Source organism: Piliocolobus tephrosceles, chromosome 10, assembly GCF_002776525.5.
Source record: "Piliocolobus tephrosceles isolate RC106 chromosome 10, ASM277652v3, whole genome shotgun sequence".
NCBI lineage: Eukaryota > Metazoa > Chordata > Mammalia > Primates > Cercopithecidae > Piliocolobus > Piliocolobus tephrosceles.
Window position 1 is genome coordinate 9,021,218 of NC_045443.1, and position 19,599 is coordinate 9,040,816.

The 19,599-nt window shown below is 34.2% G+C and overlaps 1 protein-coding gene across 6 annotated transcripts in view; it reads left to right on the top strand.

Moving 5' to 3' along the window:
* The first annotated feature begins 325 nt into the window (after positions 1-325).
* LOC111528488 (NKG2-A/NKG2-B type II integral membrane protein) overlaps positions 326-19,599 on the top strand; it is a 30,150-nt gene continuing 10,876 nt past the window's right edge. For 2 of the 6 annotated variants that reach the window (XM_031936270.1, XM_031936269.1), the window contains exons 1-2: positions 18,813-19,141; positions 19,516-19,599. In XM_031936270.1, the coding sequence (XP_031792130.1) occupies positions 18,955-19,141; positions 19,516-19,599 (271 nt within the window). In that variant the 5' untranslated portion in view covers positions 18,813-18,954. Of the gene's footprint in view, positions 688-1,357; positions 1,827-3,852; positions 4,071-4,460; positions 4,557-5,064; positions 5,119-5,640; positions 5,793-7,416; positions 7,518-8,396; positions 9,915-18,812; positions 19,142-19,515 lie in introns of those variants that run through there. The other 4 variants (XM_031936267.1, XM_026455781.2, XM_031936268.1 and 1 more) reach the window with 4 other exon arrangements.

Below are 19,599 nucleotides of genomic sequence, written 5' to 3' on the forward strand. Positions count from 1 at the left end.
ACTTTTAGGGGCACTTATGATGTCTCTCTCCAGGTCCCTGTGTGGGCAAACTGCTCTCTAGCATAGCTGAGAAGGGTTGAACCCTCTTTTCTGGCCCATTTCAGGATCTGCTATGAAACCTAGGTCAATGGTCTCCCAGCTGGGACATGGATGCACATGCCTTCCCTCTGTATCCCTGAGCTGGCAAGACTGCTCACAGCCCATAGCTGAGAAGGATGAGGGTCAAGATTCAAGGCTGTTTCAGAAACTACCGTGGAACTGAAGTCAGCAAGCCTGTACTGCTGACAAAGATGAGTGAGTCTCACAGCAATTTCCTGTGATTAACTCAGGCCACAGTTGAGAGGAGTTTGAGTGGAGATTCAGGGCCATTTTAGTATCTTCTATAGGACAGAGATCAGCAAGCATGCCCCAGGGGAACAGATGTCTATGTCTCCCAGGAAGTCTCTGTGGGTGAAGGACTGATCTCAAGTTGTGGCTGACAGTAGTTAAAGCCAAGTTACAGGGCTGTTTCAGGGTCTACACTGAGACTACAGTTGATATGCCCGCCTCCTGAGACACTAGTGTGTGAGTCTGCTCCTGGGCCCCTGGGCAGATGGTTTTGGCAGCATAACGAAGTCCTAATGCGGCTGAAGGCAAGTGCACAGGAGGATGAGTCCCTTTTCAGGTCTGGAGATGGAATCACTGTTGGTAAGTCTGCCACTTGGATGCAAATCTATTCTCTAAAACAACCCTCCTAGGTCTTGGGTTCCACTGGCATTTTACAAACTCCTACTTGAATTCCAAAACTCCCTCAAAGGAACTTTTGTCTGTGGATGGCTGAAAAATTATTGTTGTTGTGGGGGCATATGTGTGGGGGACCACCTGTTCTACCAATTTGCTGACTTTCCTCCTAGTAAGATTTTAAAATTACTTTTTCCCCATACATAGTTTGACTTCAGTTTTTGTCATTTACAACTAAATATTTCTATCACAGTTGAGATAATTTGTTATGGCAGAGAATGGATAAATGAAGAATGTAATGAATATCTATTTAATATTTCAATCTCTTGTGTGCTAATATATTTCAAAATTGATTAATATTTTACCTTTCCAAGATACATTTATTTTTATCAAGGGTAATCTGAAGATTAAATAATCTATTTTTAAAAAATTAAATGCAAAAATTTAAGAACTAAGAGATGTTAATAATATAACTTTGGCAATGATGGTTTTTGTGCCAGCTACAATCAATGGAGGAATTACTGCAGTAATTTTTCAGAATAATTAAGGAAAAAATCAGTATATATCAGTTGATAATGTTACTATGAGTTTTAGAATGTTTTCTATTATAATGGAAGTGACATAATAAAATAATATAAAGAAAAGAAGTATGTAATGTTAAGATTTAGCAATCTAGTCTAAAAGGCACTCTTAACGAGGTGAGGGTTGGCAATGTTTGTGATCAAGACAGAAACAAAAATTCTCATAGGCACTTGAAAAATGGACCAACTAAATGACCCACTTTCAAAGTCAACCTTGTACTTTTAACAGACCAGAGTATCCTATATTTTGGAGGTGTGTGATGAGATTAAACTGATTGCGCAATAGCCCATGTGTAGAATTTCCTGTTCAAACCTTAGTAACACGTTGATGAGAAATTTACTTTTTCCACTCTTGACTCACTCTGAGCCTTCACAGGGCAGTCTGCGAAGATTGTAGGCATTGTTTGTTCTTGTCCTGGATTTATGCCTTTAAATTTCACCTTTTATTACCCAGCTATAGCAGGCCTTTTTGTGAGACTAACCTGGCCTCTCCACTAAAGGATGTGTGACTTTCTGGGACAGAAGGTATGTGTTGCTACTCTCCAACTCTCTACTAGCCTACCTCATTTAGTGAGTGATTACAAGTGCTCAATATGGTGCAAAGGAGGTATAATTAATATAAAATAAAATCAAAGTAGAATATTGCTGTCTTCATTTGAATAACTCAGGGTAAAAACCATATGAAATATGTTGAAGGATTTCTTAAAGTTTTCCAATTCTTGTTTGTGGAAACCTAGTGGGTTTGTTGATCAATATAATTTAAGTGAAACCTATTAACATCACAATAATGAACAATTAATTTTGTGTTTTGTAATCAGTACATCATGTATCTTTGAATAATAATTTATAGTTAGCTTAGCCATTAAAGATTATTAAAATAAATGAATCAATTGATGAAAGCCAAATACAATTCCTCAGACACGTAGATTAAATAAAAGCAGTTTTTATTTTTAATAAGAATCACAATGAGGTAGAGTACATAAAATGCTAAAGGTAATACAAAACAATCAAAATACTTTTTTAAAATTGATCAAAATATTGCAAAAAAGATGTAGCACACAGATGGAGGAGACTTATCTGAAGATTTATTTTCCATGCTTTAACTGACACGAATCAGAAACAGTAACATAACAATTGTGACTGAAATAATAATTAAAATAGCTAATGCTTATTAAGAACTTTAAGTGCCAGGTTGAGTGGTAAATGTTTTACATGCAATGTTTTATATGTTCTTATTCCCGTTTTAGATTAACAAACTGGGTTATTAAACATAGAATACCTTTTTAAATGTCACACATTGTAAATGTCAAAGCTAGAATTAATTCTAGATCTGACTCCAGAGCCCATTGACTAAATGATTTAATTACATTATCTGAAACTTTACAAGTACTTACACAACAAAAGTGGCCTTTACTCACTTTGACAACCATAAAATCTTTTTATAAGTTTAAATGAAATGTGCTTTAACATGAATTACCTATGCTTTTATTTATCATTTTTTGGTTCATAACTTAGCCAGGAAATGAATTACCAATTACTTATTAAATTACCAATACTTCTATAAGTATTAACAGTTTATGTGGTGTTCCTAATACTATTTAGGTTATGCGTAAGTTAACCGTGTCACATAGCATTTTCTGACATATACAAATAGTCACATTTTTAATAACTTTTAATAATTTAAATTTTTAATAATTTCTTAGAACATTTCAGCCATTAAGAAAAGACCATTTAATTGCCCCTATTGATTTTCATTAATGTGTATAAATTACTAAATAAAAGTAATTTAGTGCAAGAAATTTATATATATATAATGTGTATATATATATCTTAACTTTACTATTACTCATGTGCAGACCACATAGTCTTAACCATTACTGGATTTCAAAATTAACATAAAAACTGAGTGCAGAACTTTTTCTAATACATTTTAATTTTTAATACAGGTAAAGCATCAGACTTTAAGAAATATATTTTTATTCCTGAACTTCTTTATTCCTTAGTAATTTATTGCTTCTTATTGCCCCAGCAATAATATTTTGTCAAACGTAGAAATTTCTCTCTTTTTTTTTTTTTTTTGAGTCAGAGTCTCACTCTGTCGCCCAGGCTGGAGTGCAGTGGCACGATCTCGGCTCACTGCAACCTCTGCCGCCCGTGTTCAAGCGATTCTCCTGCCTCAGCCTCCCGAGTAGTTGGGACTACAGGCGCCTGACATTGTGCCCGGCTAGCTTTTGTATTTTTAGTAGAGACGGGGTTTCACCGTGTTAGCCAGGATGGTATGGATCTCCTGACCTTGTAATCGGCACGCCTCTGCTTCCCAAAGTGCTGGGATTACAGGCATGAGCCACCGCGCCCGACCCAAAAATCTTTTTTTAAAACAAATATTTTACCATAAGAAACTTGTTTAGGCTTGAAGAAAATTAGAGAAAGAACTTTAGATTCTTTAATGCAAAATGAGCTCCAATACTCGTTCTCCACCTCACCCTTTTAACTGTACTAGGGAATATTGTATATAAACCATTTATTAACTTCTTAACTACGGTTATTATAGAGTACAGTCCCTGACATCACACACTGCAGAGATGGATAACCAAGGAGTAATCTACTCAGACTTGAATCTGCCCCCAAACCCAAAGAGGCAACAACAAAAACCTAAGGGCAATACAAGCTCCATTTTAGTAACTGAACAGGAAATAACCTATGCGGAATTAAACCTTCAAAAAACTTCTCAGGATTTTCAAGGAAATGACAAAACCTATCACTGCAAAGGTAAAGCATTTAAAAGATCCTCAGTATAACAGTCTAGGATGTGCAGCTTGGGGTACAGGGATGTGGGGAAAGAGCAGGGAGTACTCACATATTTTCTATTTGCAAAGATCAGAATTTCAAGTTGAGATATGCTATTTCAATATAAAATATGAAGACTGATTTAACGCATTGTTGAAATGTGTAGTCTTCGTGAAAGAATTCATGGAGCATTATTTTTACTGAAAATGCAATGGTATATTATTCTGAGAAAAAGATTACAATGGGAGATGAGGGTTTGGGGTCCAAGTTTCTCCGTATGATTCCTGTGCATTCAGGTTCTTTTGTTTTTGAATCTTCTAAACAACTGTGTCCACCTCTCCTTTCGCACTGTTCCCATTTTGCTCCCTGCAGATTTACCCTCAGTTCCAGAGAAGCTCGTTGCTGGGATCCTGGGAATTATCTGTCTTGTCTTAATGGCCTCTGTGGTAACGATAGTTGTTATTCCCTGTAAGTCTATTTTAGAAGATTACAAGGGGAATTTTCACGTTAATGATTGAATGTGCCTCTATACATTTCATATTTTCAGGGAATAGAATTCTCATTGTAATGTATATCTTTGGATTGAATGTGGAATGGTCATTCAGAATCTGTCAAAGAATAAATGAAAGAATAATTGTTGAAAGTATTCGCTTCTGATGCAATTGTATGTATATAATTTGATTTCATAACTCAAAAATATGTTCTAGGAGTCTGAAAAACCTTACTGAGAGATATAAATTAATTTTTGAAAGTAGTTAAATCAAGAATTATAAGAACTATATGAGATGGTGAAATTTAGTTCTTTAGATCTATGAAATACTTTTCCAAAAAACCATTATTACTTTATCAAATTTTTCTTAAAATCATTTTTATTCCATATTATTCTAACTCTAACACAAAAAAATTCAAACAAAAACTTAAAATTATGATTGATTTAGATGCTAATTTTTTACAAAGATTCCTTTAATTTTTCTAGCTACATTAACACAGAAGCACAACAATTCTTCCCTGAATACAACAACTCAGAAAGGTATATAATAATTTTTAAAGTTTTAATATTGTACAGTTTATTTTTTCTTGATCTTAGGCTGTACAAAAATAAAATTTGGGGTGAAAAATTATAACATTTGGCAATAAATGTTCATAAATAAGAATTAGAGTAAGGCATTCTCTTATCATCAACTGTAAGTAAAATCACTATGCTTTGTTTTTATCTGTTGTGTTCAAATTCTTATTGCTATAAGATATAAGTTATTTATTGTTCCTTAAAAATCAGATTAGCTTGTTCATTGATTTTCAAGACATGTATAGAGTAGATTTTTGTTTGCTGGTTTGCTTTATATGGGAACACAATTAGGAGATGAGAGGCTGACCCTTTATTGCACATATGTATATAAGTGACTGTGTATTTTAAAACTACATAGTTTCCAGCCTCTGAAGATGCATAGATATGTTGCATACATATAGGTTTATACCTTTGCAAATATGTAAAAAAAAATTTCATTTTAAAAAATTCATATTGGTCTAGACAGTAATTCATATCTTTATTTAGCACGTCACTGTGGCCATTGTCCTGAGGAGTGGATTACATATTCCAACAGTTGTTATTATATTGGTAAGGAGAAAAGAACTTGGGCAGAGAGTATGCAGGCCTGTGCTTCAAAGAACTCCAGTCTGCTTTCTATAGATAATGAAGAAGAAATGGTAAGATGTAAATGTTATAAACACTTTATGAAAAGCTTATTTCCGTCAATAATATATTTATAGAAATCATCCATATGTGTGGGTATATATATTTAGCTTATGTTTTTAGTAGGGAGTAGCTTGTATGTTTTCAAGTTTATGTAATAGTTAATTGATTGACTTAATAATGTTTAAAAATTCATATACTGCTAAGGTACTTTTGATTGTTTTCAGTTTTTGCTTTTCATGGAAAACCATGCTTCTATAAATGCTTTGAATCCACAATAAATGTTGCTATCTAATTTTATCGGGCATTATATGATCTGGTCATGCAGATTGATCACAAAGTGAATGAACTCATATTATACAAGTCAGATCATGAGATAAAAGTTTCCAGCTCTAGCAGTTCCACCCCTGTGTGTGCCATCATCACTTATCCTGACTCCTCTCCAAAACACTGTCTTGACTTTTAATGTTACAAATAACATTTGCCTGTTTTTGAATTTATATAAAGGGAATCATACAGTGTAAATTTCATGTCTGTGTTTTTCACTCCTATCTGATATTTCTGCAATTCCTCCATATTATTGCAGTTATCAGTTGTATGTTACTGTTCACTGCTGTACTATGTACAGAGAACACTAAGAATCCATTGACTCTTTGTCTCTGGATGGGGAAGTGGGTCTTATGCCCTCAGGGACAAAGAGGACCTGGATGGTGCACTGGTAGTCATGGAGTCACTTTGCTGATCCTCCTCACCCACATCCACCCTGCTGTCTCTTGGGATGAGAAGGCAGCACTTCCTCTGGCTGTATTGATAGCAGCTCTCCTGGTAGATCATGCTTGCCAGTGGTACCAGCCTCGCCTGGTGTTATGGAGGGGACTCCCCTTCAATACAGAGTAGGAGTGAGCTTTGCCCGGCCTCCTCCTGTTGCCAGGTTGGGTGCCGGGAAACAGCAGGCCTAGGTCACCTTCTTGACTCAGGTAGGGGACTTAACATGCTCGCTCGGACACTTTGTTGATCCCTGATGCTAGGGTCCCAGACAATTTCATCTATCTCTTTCCGCCTTTCAGAGTTCTCCGTTGCTTTTGTCTTTCATTAATCACAGGGTTATAATTGTTTTTAGCAGGGAGTACCAGAGAGAGACGAGTCTACACCACCTGTCAGGACCACTGTTATTCTACCAAAACCAAATCAGTTAAAAGTGAGGGCTTATCTAGTTAAAGAATTCTGCGGTGCCCAGAAAACCCAATCTGTAGCTTCTATGTCATTTATTTCCGAATAACAACCTCTCATTCCTCTTCTAAATCTCCAACTCTGGGAAATGTAGTACAAAAATAGATTGATTTAGTCACAGTATCTGGAGGAATGAATGCACAGTATCACTAAACTTATTTAAATCCTACCTGGGTGTATTTGGTCAATTGGGGTCACTATTATAATGCAAGAATTAACACATCCTTATTAACATGAGAATAAGAATGAAAGTACTAAGTATAAATGTTGAAGAGTTCATTTATATCAAAATTATAAACATTTATGAAAAATTTTGGTACTGCAAATAGTGGTTTTCAACTTTAATATATTGCTTTTATAATGTTTTCATAATTACTATTTGAGTGAAAATTCTTTCTTTTCTTTTAGAAATTTCTGACCGCCATTTTATCTTCCTCATGGATTGGTGTGTTTCGTAACAGCAGTCATCATCCATGGGTGACAATCAACGGTTTGACATTCAAACATGAGTAAGTTGTTTTGTACGGTGCTATATAAAAATATATATAAATGATAAATTCAGAAGAATAATATGAATGAATGTGTGTGGACTCATTGACATGAAGAAAGATGTGGAAAGTTAGTGAAATGTTGACATAAATATTTTACAAAAGACCATAGTAGCCCATAATGTCTACCCGCTCATTAGTCGCCTAGTAACCCTCTTGGTTATCAGATGGACCAGGGGTGTCCAATCTTTGGCTTCTGTGGGCTACATTGGAAGAAGAAGAGTCTTGGGCCACACATAAAATACACTAACACTAATGATAGCTGACGAGCTAAAAATGTATATATATATATCTCAGAATGTTTTCAGAAAGTTTACGTATCTGTGTTGGGCCACATTCAAAGCTGTCCTGGGTCACATGCGGCCCATGGGCAGCGAGTTGGACAAGCTTGAGACGGACTATCAGGAAATTGCAGAGCTTGTTTTTATTAAAAAGCCACACTTACTTTTTTCCTTAAGAATATCCTCAAAGCACAAGAGTAGTGCTGTTGGCATATTGCTATAATTTTTTTATTAGTAGTTATTGTTGTCAATCTCTTCTTGTGCCTAATTTAGAAATTAAACTTTATCATAGTTACAAATGTGTAGAGAAAACACAATCTCTCTATAGGTTCTGTACTATCTGCCGTTTCAGGCATCCACTGGGGTCTGGAAACATATCCCCCGTGGATGAAGGGAGACCACTCTATTGAGTGTTCAGAATAATGACTCTTACTAATATTATGAAAAATTTAATTATCCTTTTCCATAAAGTTCTTTTCTTACACTACATAGAAAATGCTTTTGTCTCATGAATCATTTGCCTGAAATGTAACAGAATATGGATTTGTTTCCATTACAGGATAAAAGAGTCAGACCATGCTGAACATAACTGTGCAATGCTACATGCTCGTGGACTTTCATCAGACCAGTGTGGATCTTCAAAAATATATCATTGTAAGCATAAGCTTTAGAAGTAAAGCGTTTGCGTTTGCAGTGCATCAGATAAATTTTATATTTCTGAAAATAGAAATAATATTATGATTGCATAAATCTTGAAATGAATTATGTTATTTGCTCTAATAAGAAAATTCTAAATCAATTATTGAAATAGGATACACACAATTACTAAAGTACAGATTTCCTAGCATTTGTGTCGGGCTCGTTTTACGCAACACGATATTTGTGGTAGTCAGCCTTTCTAAAAGTTGCATGTTATATGAGTCAGTTTATATGAAGTATCAAGAACAGTCAAACCCATGGAGACACAAAGTAGAATAGTGGTTGCCAATGCCTAAGGGAGGTGGAAATAGGAGATGATCACTAATTGCTAGAAAGTTCCTTTGTGTCGTGATGAAAACTTTCTAAATTTCAGTAGTGGTGATGGTTGTAACTCTGTGAATATACTAAACATCATTGATTTTTAATCATTTTAAGTGGATGGAAATTTATGCTTTGTACGTGACACTTCAATAAAGCTATCCAGAAAAAAAAAAAAAAAAAGCCTCTCATGGGATTGTGACTGCATTTATTCTCTAATTTTCAAAGATTAGCTTCTTTATAATATTGACTTTTCTAATCAATGTACAGTGTTTCCTTCAATGTACTGTGTTATCTTTAATTTCTCTCTATCGTATTTTGTATTTTGGGGGATTAAAGTCGTACAGAAATGTAGGTATTTTATATTCATGCTTTTGTAAATGGCATCCTGATTCTAAAATTCCCTTTAGTAATTTTTGTTGTTACAAATAGAAATACAATTGATGTCTGCATTTTGATTTTATATCTACTTATTCCACTGATTTTATATATTTAAATCTATTATGTCAACTATTGATTTTTTTCTGGGTGTTCTATATAAAGAGCATTTTATTTGCAAATCATCACACTTTTTTAATCCATGTGCTATAACTTAGTTTTATTTTCATTTATTTTCACTGGCTAGGATTTTATACCCATAGTTGAATAGAAAGTGCAATCAAAGTTCTGTGTGTATCATATGTATCGTTTCCTGGTTTTGGCAAAAAATACTTCAACATGTTATTCATATTTACAAAGCTTGCTGGTTTTTTTCATCCTATCTTTCTCATATTGAAGCAGTTTTATAATATTCCTATTTTCTAATAGATTTTATCATTTGTTGTAACATTTTTATTTGTATCAGTTGGAATGATATATGTTTTCTTTATATAACGTTTTTATAGACTACTTTTATTGTTTCAAATGTTAAACCAGCTTTTGTTTCTGAAATAAATCCATGATGATCGTTGTATATTTCCCTCATAAAATATCAGTGCTGGCTGGGTGCGGTGGCTCACATCTGGAATCCCAGCACTTTGGGAGGCTGAGGCGGGTGGATCACAAGCTCAGGAGATCGAGACCATCCTGGTCAACATGCTGAAACCCCATCTGTACTAAAAATACAAAAATTAGCTGGGCATGGTGGTGCACACCTATAGGCACTTATAGGCTGAGGCAGGAGAATCACTTTAAACCGGGGGTCCAAGGTTACAGTGAGCCGAGAGCACACAACTGCACTCCAACCTGGTGACAGAGGGAGTCTCTGTCTCAAAAAAAAAAAAAAAAAAAAGGATATATATTTTATGTAGGGTAAGATTTATTTCTTCATCCACGTTCACTAGGATATTTGACCATGTTTCAAGTTTATAAACTTGAAAGGTTTTGGTATCAAGGCTATCTTGGGAAGAATTTCTGTTTGTCTGTAACCTGAAAGCATTTGGTGAGAGTACTGCTTTATTTTTAAATGTTATAATTCACTAGTAATGTCATCTGAGTTTGCAGACTATTTTTGTAGGAAAGTTTATGTCTAAACTGATTTCTTTGATACATGTGGGATATACTCAGATTTCTATTTGAGGTGCTGCATTTGGTAAAGAGTATTTATTAATTTTCTATTTCATATAGACATTAAAATGTAATGAAAATATAGTTTTATTGCCTCTAAATAACTTTAAATACCATTATGGCATTTCCACATTTAATCTAGAAATAGGCCAGTTGTGGTGGCTCAAGCCTATAGTCCCAGCACTTTGGGAGGCATCACTGTGCCCGACCCATATCAATTTTTTAAAATGTTAAATTTGTTATTTTTGTGAATATATTAGTAAGTATATATTTTTAGTAGTCTTTCATCAAATTTTAAAAGCATTTTCACTGAAAATACCTTTGGCCTTGCTATTCTCTCTACTCTAACATTCTTTATCCTGACTTTTTACTGTTTATTCAGTTTTTTCTTACACATCACTTGTATTTAATTTTAGCTTTTCTATTTTTATTTTAGTGCATTTCAGTTAATTTAATTTTTAGGTCATCTTTTGTAATATATATACATTGAGGGCAATCAGTTTTTACAAGAAAGAGTTCTGTTCTATTTTCCTTATAATTCATATAAAAATTGTGACCATTCATTTTGAGAATTTCTTTCACCCATATGTTATTTAGACATGTGTTGCTGAATTTAAAACCATATAAGGTTGGCAGATATTTTTTACTGACATCTATCGTAGATAAACTATAGTTAGAACATTTTCTGTGAAGCTGGAAATATTCTTCATCTTTGTATGCAAAGATGTGGCTAGTGTGCTGAGAAACTGGTTTTACATGTTATTTATTTTGTATTAATTAATGTTGAACTAGAATATTTATTTTTTAACTGTCCACTGGCCAAGCTTAGCTAGTGGTACTACATTGAAATCATAGTCCTATATTTTTTACTTATATGCTTAGAGTTATGAGATTATATTGTTTGTATTTGGGAAAAATATGTGAAATTAAATATGTGAGTATGCTACATATGTGTGAGTGTGTGCATATGAGTGATAACTACTTGTCTAGTTCAAATCTTTCTATAGGCTCCCTGGTCTGTTTATGTGTTAAGCACTGAGAGAAAAGTGTTTAAAAATCCCATTTATGATTGTTTACTTATTCACTTTCTTCAATTATATGTTGACCTTGTATCACTAGGTACATGCAATGATAACAATGTATATTACTAGTGGTTTGGAAAATTAATCTAATGTTATGAAGCATGCTTCTTCAATTCCAGTAAAGGGCTTGCCTTATATTAAGACAGCACATTAACTATAATAGTGGTCTACCAGTTTGTGAGATATGGTATATGTTTTTAAATATTTTATCTTCATCTTTTCTTTTTTAAATATTTCAATTTTAATTTCAGTGGCTACATAGTAGGTGTATATGTTTCTTGGGCACATGAGCTGTTTTGAGACCGACATGCAATGCATAATAATGACATCATGTAAAAATGGTGTTTCCGTCTTCCTAAGGATTTATCCTTTGTGTTACAATTTAATTATACTCTTTAGTTATTTTTAAATGTACAATTAAATTATTATCCACTGTAGTGACCCTGTTGTGCTATCAAACACTAGGTCTTATTCATCCTTTCTAAATATTTTTATACTCATTAATTAAGCATTTTCACTTCCCTACTACTACCCTTCCACTATCCATCTCAATCTTTGGTAACCATCCTTCTACTCTGTCTCTCCATGAGTTCAAGTGTTGTGATGTTTAAATCCCACAAGTAAGTGAGAGCATGTGATGATTGTCTTTCTGTGACTGGCTTATTTTTCTTAACATAATGACCCCTGGTTCCATTCATGTTGTAGCAAATGACAGGGTCTCATTCTTTTTATGGCTGAATATTAGTCCATTGTTTATATATACCACATTTTCTTGGTCCATTCATCTGTTAATGGGCACTCGGGTAGCTTCCAGATCTTGGCTGTTGTGAACAGTGCTGCAGCAAACATGGGAGTACAGCTATCCCTCAGATATACTGATTTTCTTTCTTTTGGGTATATACCTGGGAGTGGGATTGCAGGATCATATGGTAGCTCTACTTTTATATTCATTTTTCTTTATGCTTACATGAAAGGAATGCCTCATAAAGACAATATTTATTACTGAATATATACATTCTTTGCTTTTACATTCAAATACTTAATATAATGATGAATATCTAAAATATTATCCTTATGTATTTTATTTGTATGGAAATACATAAGGACTGGTATTAATTATAACTCAATTTTTATTACATTCTGATTGAACACTACCAAGTGTTTAAACTCTGTTGTTCCCTTATGTTTTCATAATAGACATTTTCATTGTTTACTTTCCACATGGAAACTTGTTAATGTAATACAACTTACAGCAAACCTGCTGGCACTTTGATCTTGGACCTCCCTGCTCTCTGAACTGTGAGTAATATATCTGTATGGTTAATACATTGCTTGATTTTGATATTTTATGATACCAGTACAAACAAAGTGAGATTACTCTCTATTTTATTTACCAATTAGCCTGTATCTGCTCCCCAAATTCTAATACAAATATTTATCTCAATGTTGGAAACTTTATCATTAATACACTGTTCAATATCCAATTAGGTATATCCACACAATTCCTTTACTTTAAGTCTTCTTTTTGAATATCCAAGTTTTCATTGGGAATCTGTGTTTAATCTATTGAAGATATCTAAATTTAATTTTATTTAGAGTTTGTAATAACTAATTCACTCCAATTTTTAAAATTCATTGAAAATTATTTTATTTCATGTTACATTAAAAGTATATTTTCACTTCTTCTTGACTTCCAACTTACCCATAACTCATAGGAAACCAGATATTGTCATTATTTGCAATAGTCATAGTAATACATATGTACGTTCAGTGTTAGGGTTCTCCAGAGGGGCAGAACTAATAGGTACATTTATATATGAAGGGGGGTTTATTATGGAGAATTGGCTCACACAATCACAAGGCAAAGTCCCACAATAGGCCATCTGCAAGCTGGGGAAGAAAGAAGCCAGTAGTGGCTCAGTCCGAGTCAAAAGCCTCAAAAGCAGAGAAGCCAAAAGTGCAGCCTTCAGTCTGTGGCCGAAGTCCCAGAAGCCCATGTAAAACCACTGGTGTAAGTACAAGAGTCCAAAGGCTGAAGAACCTTGAGTGTGATGTCCAAGGGCAGGAGGGTTGGAAGGAAGCATCCAGCACGGGAGAACAATGAAAGCCAAACACTCAGCAAGCCAACTTACCCCACCTTCTTCTAGCTGCTTTGTTCTACTGGCTCTGGCAGCCATTGGATGGTGCCCACCCACACTGAGGATGGGTCGTCTTCGCCCAGTCCACTGACTCACATGTCAATCTCCTCTGCCAACACCGTCACAGATACAGTCAGAAACAACACTTACCAGCTATATAAGCATCCTTCCATCCAATCCATTTGACACCTAATATTAATCATCGTAAGCTCTGTGTGTGTGTGTATTTATGTCATATAAACATATATATACACATCAAATAGAGTAAGTTCTTCTTCAGTTCTTCTCTATTTTTCTGTTTTTATATATTTATTGTGCCTTTGTATATGCATAAATTTCATTCACATTAAATGCTCAAACAGTAGAAACCTATATTATTTCGATTAACAAAGGACATGATATATAGTCACGTGCCACAAAATGATGTTTTGGTCAATGACAGACCAAATAATAAATTATATATTGTATATTGCTACTATAGTAGATAAATAGTGGTCCCACTAGATTATTACGGAGCTGAAAAATTCCTATGACTTAGTGATGTCATAGCAATAGTTGCAGTACGGTGTATTATTCACATGTCTGTGGTGATGCTGTTGTAAACATATTACTGTGCTGCCAGTGGAATAATGTATATCACACACAATTACATGCACTACATAATATTTGATAGTGATAATACATGACAATGTTATTGGTTTATGTATTTGCTGTAGTATACTTTTAATTATTGTTTTAGAGTGTACTCCTTCTACTTCTACAAAAACAGTTACCTGAAAAACAACCTTGGGCAGGTCCTGCAGGAGGAATTCCAGAAGAAGGCCTTGTTACCATAGGAGAGGACAGCTACACATGTGTTATTGCCCCTGAACCTTCCAGTGGGACAAGATGTGGAGGGGATGACAGTGATACTGATCTTGCTGGCATTGTGTAAGCTTAGGCTAATGCGTGTGTTTGTGTGTTAGGTTTTTAAAAGGTTAAAAAGAAAAAATTAAAATGAGAAATAGAAAAAAAGCTTGTAGAATAAGAGTATAAAGAAAATAGATTTTAAGACTGTGCAATTTGTGTTTTTAAATATAGGGTATTTAAAAAGAGGCAGAAAGTTTTTTAAAAAATGAAAAATTTAGAAACCAACAAAGTTGCAGTAAGCTAAAGTTAATTTATTATTAGCAAAAGAATAAAGTGCTGCATACATATAGTGTACCCTAGTGTAGACTTTATAAATCCTGCAGTAGCGTGCTGTAATATCCTAGGCCTTGACTTTCAATTGCTACTCACTGACTCACCTTGGGAAAATGTCATTTCCGCAGGCTTCATTCATAGAAAGTGCCCTATAAAAGGATGCCATTTTAACCTTTTTTTAAACCATATTTTACTGTTTTTTATGTTTACATATGATTAGATAAACAAAACTTACCATTCTCTTCATTGCTTACATTATTCACTACAATAACATGTTGGATGGGTTTGTATCCTTGGAGCAATAGGCTATCCCATATAACATAGGTTTGTAGTAGCTGTATCATCTAAGTGTATGTAAATACACTCTATGATGTTGACACAAGGATGAAATTGCCTAAAGACACATCCCTCAGAAGTATCCCTTTCATTAAGCAAACAATTACAGTATAACACTATTTAATGGAAAACTCCAAGTGGATGTTTGTAGCAATAGTAGACATCAGCACTTCAAACTTAAACAGAAAACATTAGTGAATGATACGTTATGTGGCATCCTTAGTGAATGATTTTATTGTTTTAATTCCATAATGTGACTAATAGAAAAAATTAACCTAGATTGTGAAAATGTAATGAAATATAAATATAAATAAACTTACTTGTAGGATAAATAGATACAATATAAACACAAGCACATATGCATATAACATTAATTTATTTTATGAAAATATATTACAATATATTTTACAGAAAAACATCTATGCCTAGCCAACATTAGCCATTCTGATGGAAGGGCAAATAGTAATTCTGATTGCAAAGAAATAAATATGGATTTAAATTTCAACATTTTAGATTTTAGAGAATGACTGGACACGGTGGCTCATGCCTGTAATCCCAGCACTTTGGGAAGCCGAGGCAGATGGATAACAAGGTCAGGAGATCGAGACCATCCTCGCTAACAGGGTGAAACCTTGTCTCTACAAAAATACAAAAAAAATTAACTGGGCATGGTGGCGCATGTCTGTAATCCCAGCTACTCAGGAGGCTGAGGCAGGAGAATCACTTGAGCCCAGGAGACAGAGGTCGCAGTGAGCTGAATTGCAGCACTGCACTCCAGCCTGGGCAATAGAATCATGCATAAACATTCCCCCTTTTCTTGACAGAAAATGATGAAAGATTTTTATTTAATACGATGAGATAATTTATAGTATTTTTCTTGATGTTTATATACCATTTATTTCTTTAAATTTTTGTTTATTTATTTTTGAGACAAGATCTGGCTCTGTCGCCCAGGCTGCAGTGCAGCGACACTAACTCAGTTCACTGCAGCCTCGACCTCCAGGGCGCAAGTGATCCTCCCACCTCAGCCTCCAGAGCAGCTGGGACTACAAGCAAACACCGGCATCCTCGGCTAATTTTTGTATTTGTTTTGAGGAGATGGGGTTTCATCCTGTGTATCATGCTGGCCTCAAACTCCCGAGTTCAAGTGATTCTGGATGCTGGGATCACTGACATGAGCTACCACACCCAGACACTGATGTTCCATTTTACTGATGTTTTAAAAATCTCCGTTTTCTGGCCTCCCCATTTTTAAGTAGTTGAGGTCTTAAAAATTGCTTTTACCTCCCTACATAGTTTAACTTAAGCTTTAATCATTTACAACAAATATTGCTATTAAAATGCAGACAATAAGTCATTATTAGAGAGGGAATCAGTGAAAAATAGAGTGAGTAGTTTTTTATTATTGCAGTCTCTGGCATGGAGATATAGATCAGTATTGTTTAATATTTTATTCTTTCAAGAGACATTTATTTCAATCAGAGGACTCTGGTTAGCTTTCATAAGAAAAACGAATGAGGGAATTTTAAGAACTACGGCAAAGAAATCAAGAAGATAAGTTGGAGAACTGATGTCAGTTACGATTAAGTTGACAATGTAGCATTTTCTCAAAACAGTGACAAGTACATTAAATTCTTATTGATAAGATTATTAAATTTTTTATTATGATAGCAGTGATATTATAGGGGTATATGATAAAGAAGTATATAATGTCAAGTTTTAGGTACCTTGTCTAAATGTAGAAAGTAAACATCTAAGATACTTTTAAAAAATTACAAGATTTTGGTGTTTTGACTGAGATGGAAGCAATCAACTCCATGGGTCAAATCTCTGCTCTCCCCCTATCCTGTCGACCATTAAAATAATTTCTAAGAGGCACTGAAAATGGACAAACTTAATGCCACCCTAGCCACCCAAAGTCTCCTATATTCTAAAGTGTGTGATGAGATAAACTCATTCAAAATAGCCCTAGGGTGAGAATTTCCTGTTCAAATCTGAAGTGACACACTGGCGAGGAATCTACTTTTTCCACTCTTGCCTCACTCTGACCCTTCAAAGGGCAGTCTGTGAAGATCACAGATAAGGTTTGTGTCTTTAAGAGGTAACCTGACCTCCCCACTGAAGGGCATGTGGCTTTCTGGTGACAGAAGGTATGTGTTGCTACTCTCCCTGTTTCTCTACTTGCTCCTCTGATTTAGTAGAAGATTGTAAATACTGGCTGTGATGCACCTGAAGTGAAGTTTATATAGACTAAAATCAAGGTAGAACTCTCTTCATGTGGATAATTCAAGGTGAAAAATGAGCCAAAATATAAAATATGTTTGAGAATTTCTTAGAGTTATTGCCTGTGGAGAATCACTCAAGTAGATGCATACATAATAATAGGTTTGCCAATCAATGTAATTCAGAATGAAACCCATAACCATCATGACAATGAACAATTCATTTTGGATTTTGTAATCATTACTGATTTAACTGTATATTACATTTAGACCAACCTTTAAAAATAAATTTTTGAAATGGATACATCAAATTCTGAATGTCAAACACTAATTTTCAATCACATACCTAGAATTAATGAAAGCAGTTTTAATATTTAATAAAAGCAAGGATGAAATCATTTTCATAAAATGCAAATCTGACCTGAATTATAAACAATTGAAAGACTTAAAACAATTGAACCAAACATTGCAAAAAAGATGTACCACACTGACATGAGATGCCTAATTAATGAGTTATTTTACACACTCTAATGCTAATCAGAAATAATAAAATGGCAGTTGTGTTACAAATAGTTAAAATGTCTATTATGTATTCAGTGCTAATATGTGCCAGGTTGTGTGTTTAGTTTTTTACATACATTATACCTTATAAATTATTTTTTGCACTGTAGATTAGTAAACTAGGCTAATAGACACTAAATAATTTACTAAAGGTCACACATTATAACTTGCAAAGCTAGAATTAACTGTAGTCTCACTGACTAGAGCTCATTGACTAGATTATTAAATTACATTATCTGAACTATTACAATTACTTATACATCCAAAGCGACCCTCACTGACTTCTACAACCATAGGAGCTTTCTGAACATTCGATTGGACACTGTTCTTCCATAGATGGCCCACACGTTTATTTATCATTTTAGGTTTTCCTATTTTAATCATTAAATCAGTTACCAATTTCTTGTGTAAAAGAAGCAATTTTAAAATATATTTTGTTTTCAATAGTATCTAGTTTATGCATAGGGTAATGTAATGTTTTACAAGATATTAGATGTATTTTTAAAATTTTAATAGTTTTTCTGATTTCCTAATTTACAAATTTAGTATAAGAAGTTACTCTGTATGCTAGCAGAATTATTTTATCTCATGACACACAATCCTTAACCATCAATGAATCTTAAAACTATAATAAAATTCATGTATTACTAAATACAGTATTTTAATTGTTAACATATGCAGTCTATTGGTGTTAAGTGTTTTTGAAGAATCTAACCTTAATTTAATACAAATATTTTTTTCATGAACTTCTTAGTTCTCACAAGTTTAATGTTTTTATTATTCCCACTAGTAATATTATGTCAAATACAGAATACATTTAAAAAATTACCGATTATATCATGAGATTTTTCTTTAAAGCTTTAGGAAATTAGTACCAGCATTTTACATTGGTCAACAGCAAAGTAAACATTACTGCTCAGCTCCAACACATGCAGATTGCATATACCAGGGATCCTGTCAAAATATACACCATTCATAGCTTCTTAAGTGCAGTTATCACAGAGCACAGTCCCTGACATCACACAGCTGCAGACATGAATAAACAAAGAGGAACCTTCTCAGAAGTGAGTCTGGCCCAGGATCCAAAGAAGCAGCAGAGGAAACCTAAAGGCAATAAAAGCTCCATTTCAGGAACCGAACAGGAAATATTCCAAGTAGAATTAAACCTTCAAAATTCTTCTCTGAATCATCAAGGGATTGATCAAATATGTGGCTGCCAAGGTAACACATTAAATAGGTCTTCAATATTATTGTTCTAGGACGTGCAGATGAATGCAGAAGGGTGGGGAAAGATTAGGGAATATTTTGCACTTGTGAGAATCAGAGTTCACAATTGGGATCTAATATTCTAATATGACATCAGAAGACTAATTTTATTTGGGCATTGTTCAACCGTAATCTGCGATCCACTCATGGAACATTATATTTACTGAAAATGAACTGGAATATTCTGAGAGAAAGATTACCAGAGTAGATGTAGATTTCGAGGCCAGAGTTTATCATTATGTTTCCCTGTGCATGTGGGTTCTCTAGTATGGAATCCTCATCAACTCTCTATCTCCCCTCTCTCAGTGCCTCTGTTTCTCTCCCTGCAGGTTTACTGCCTCCTCCAGGGAAGCTCACTGCTGAGGTCCTGGGAATCATTTGCATTGTCCTGATGGCCACTGTGTTAAAAACAA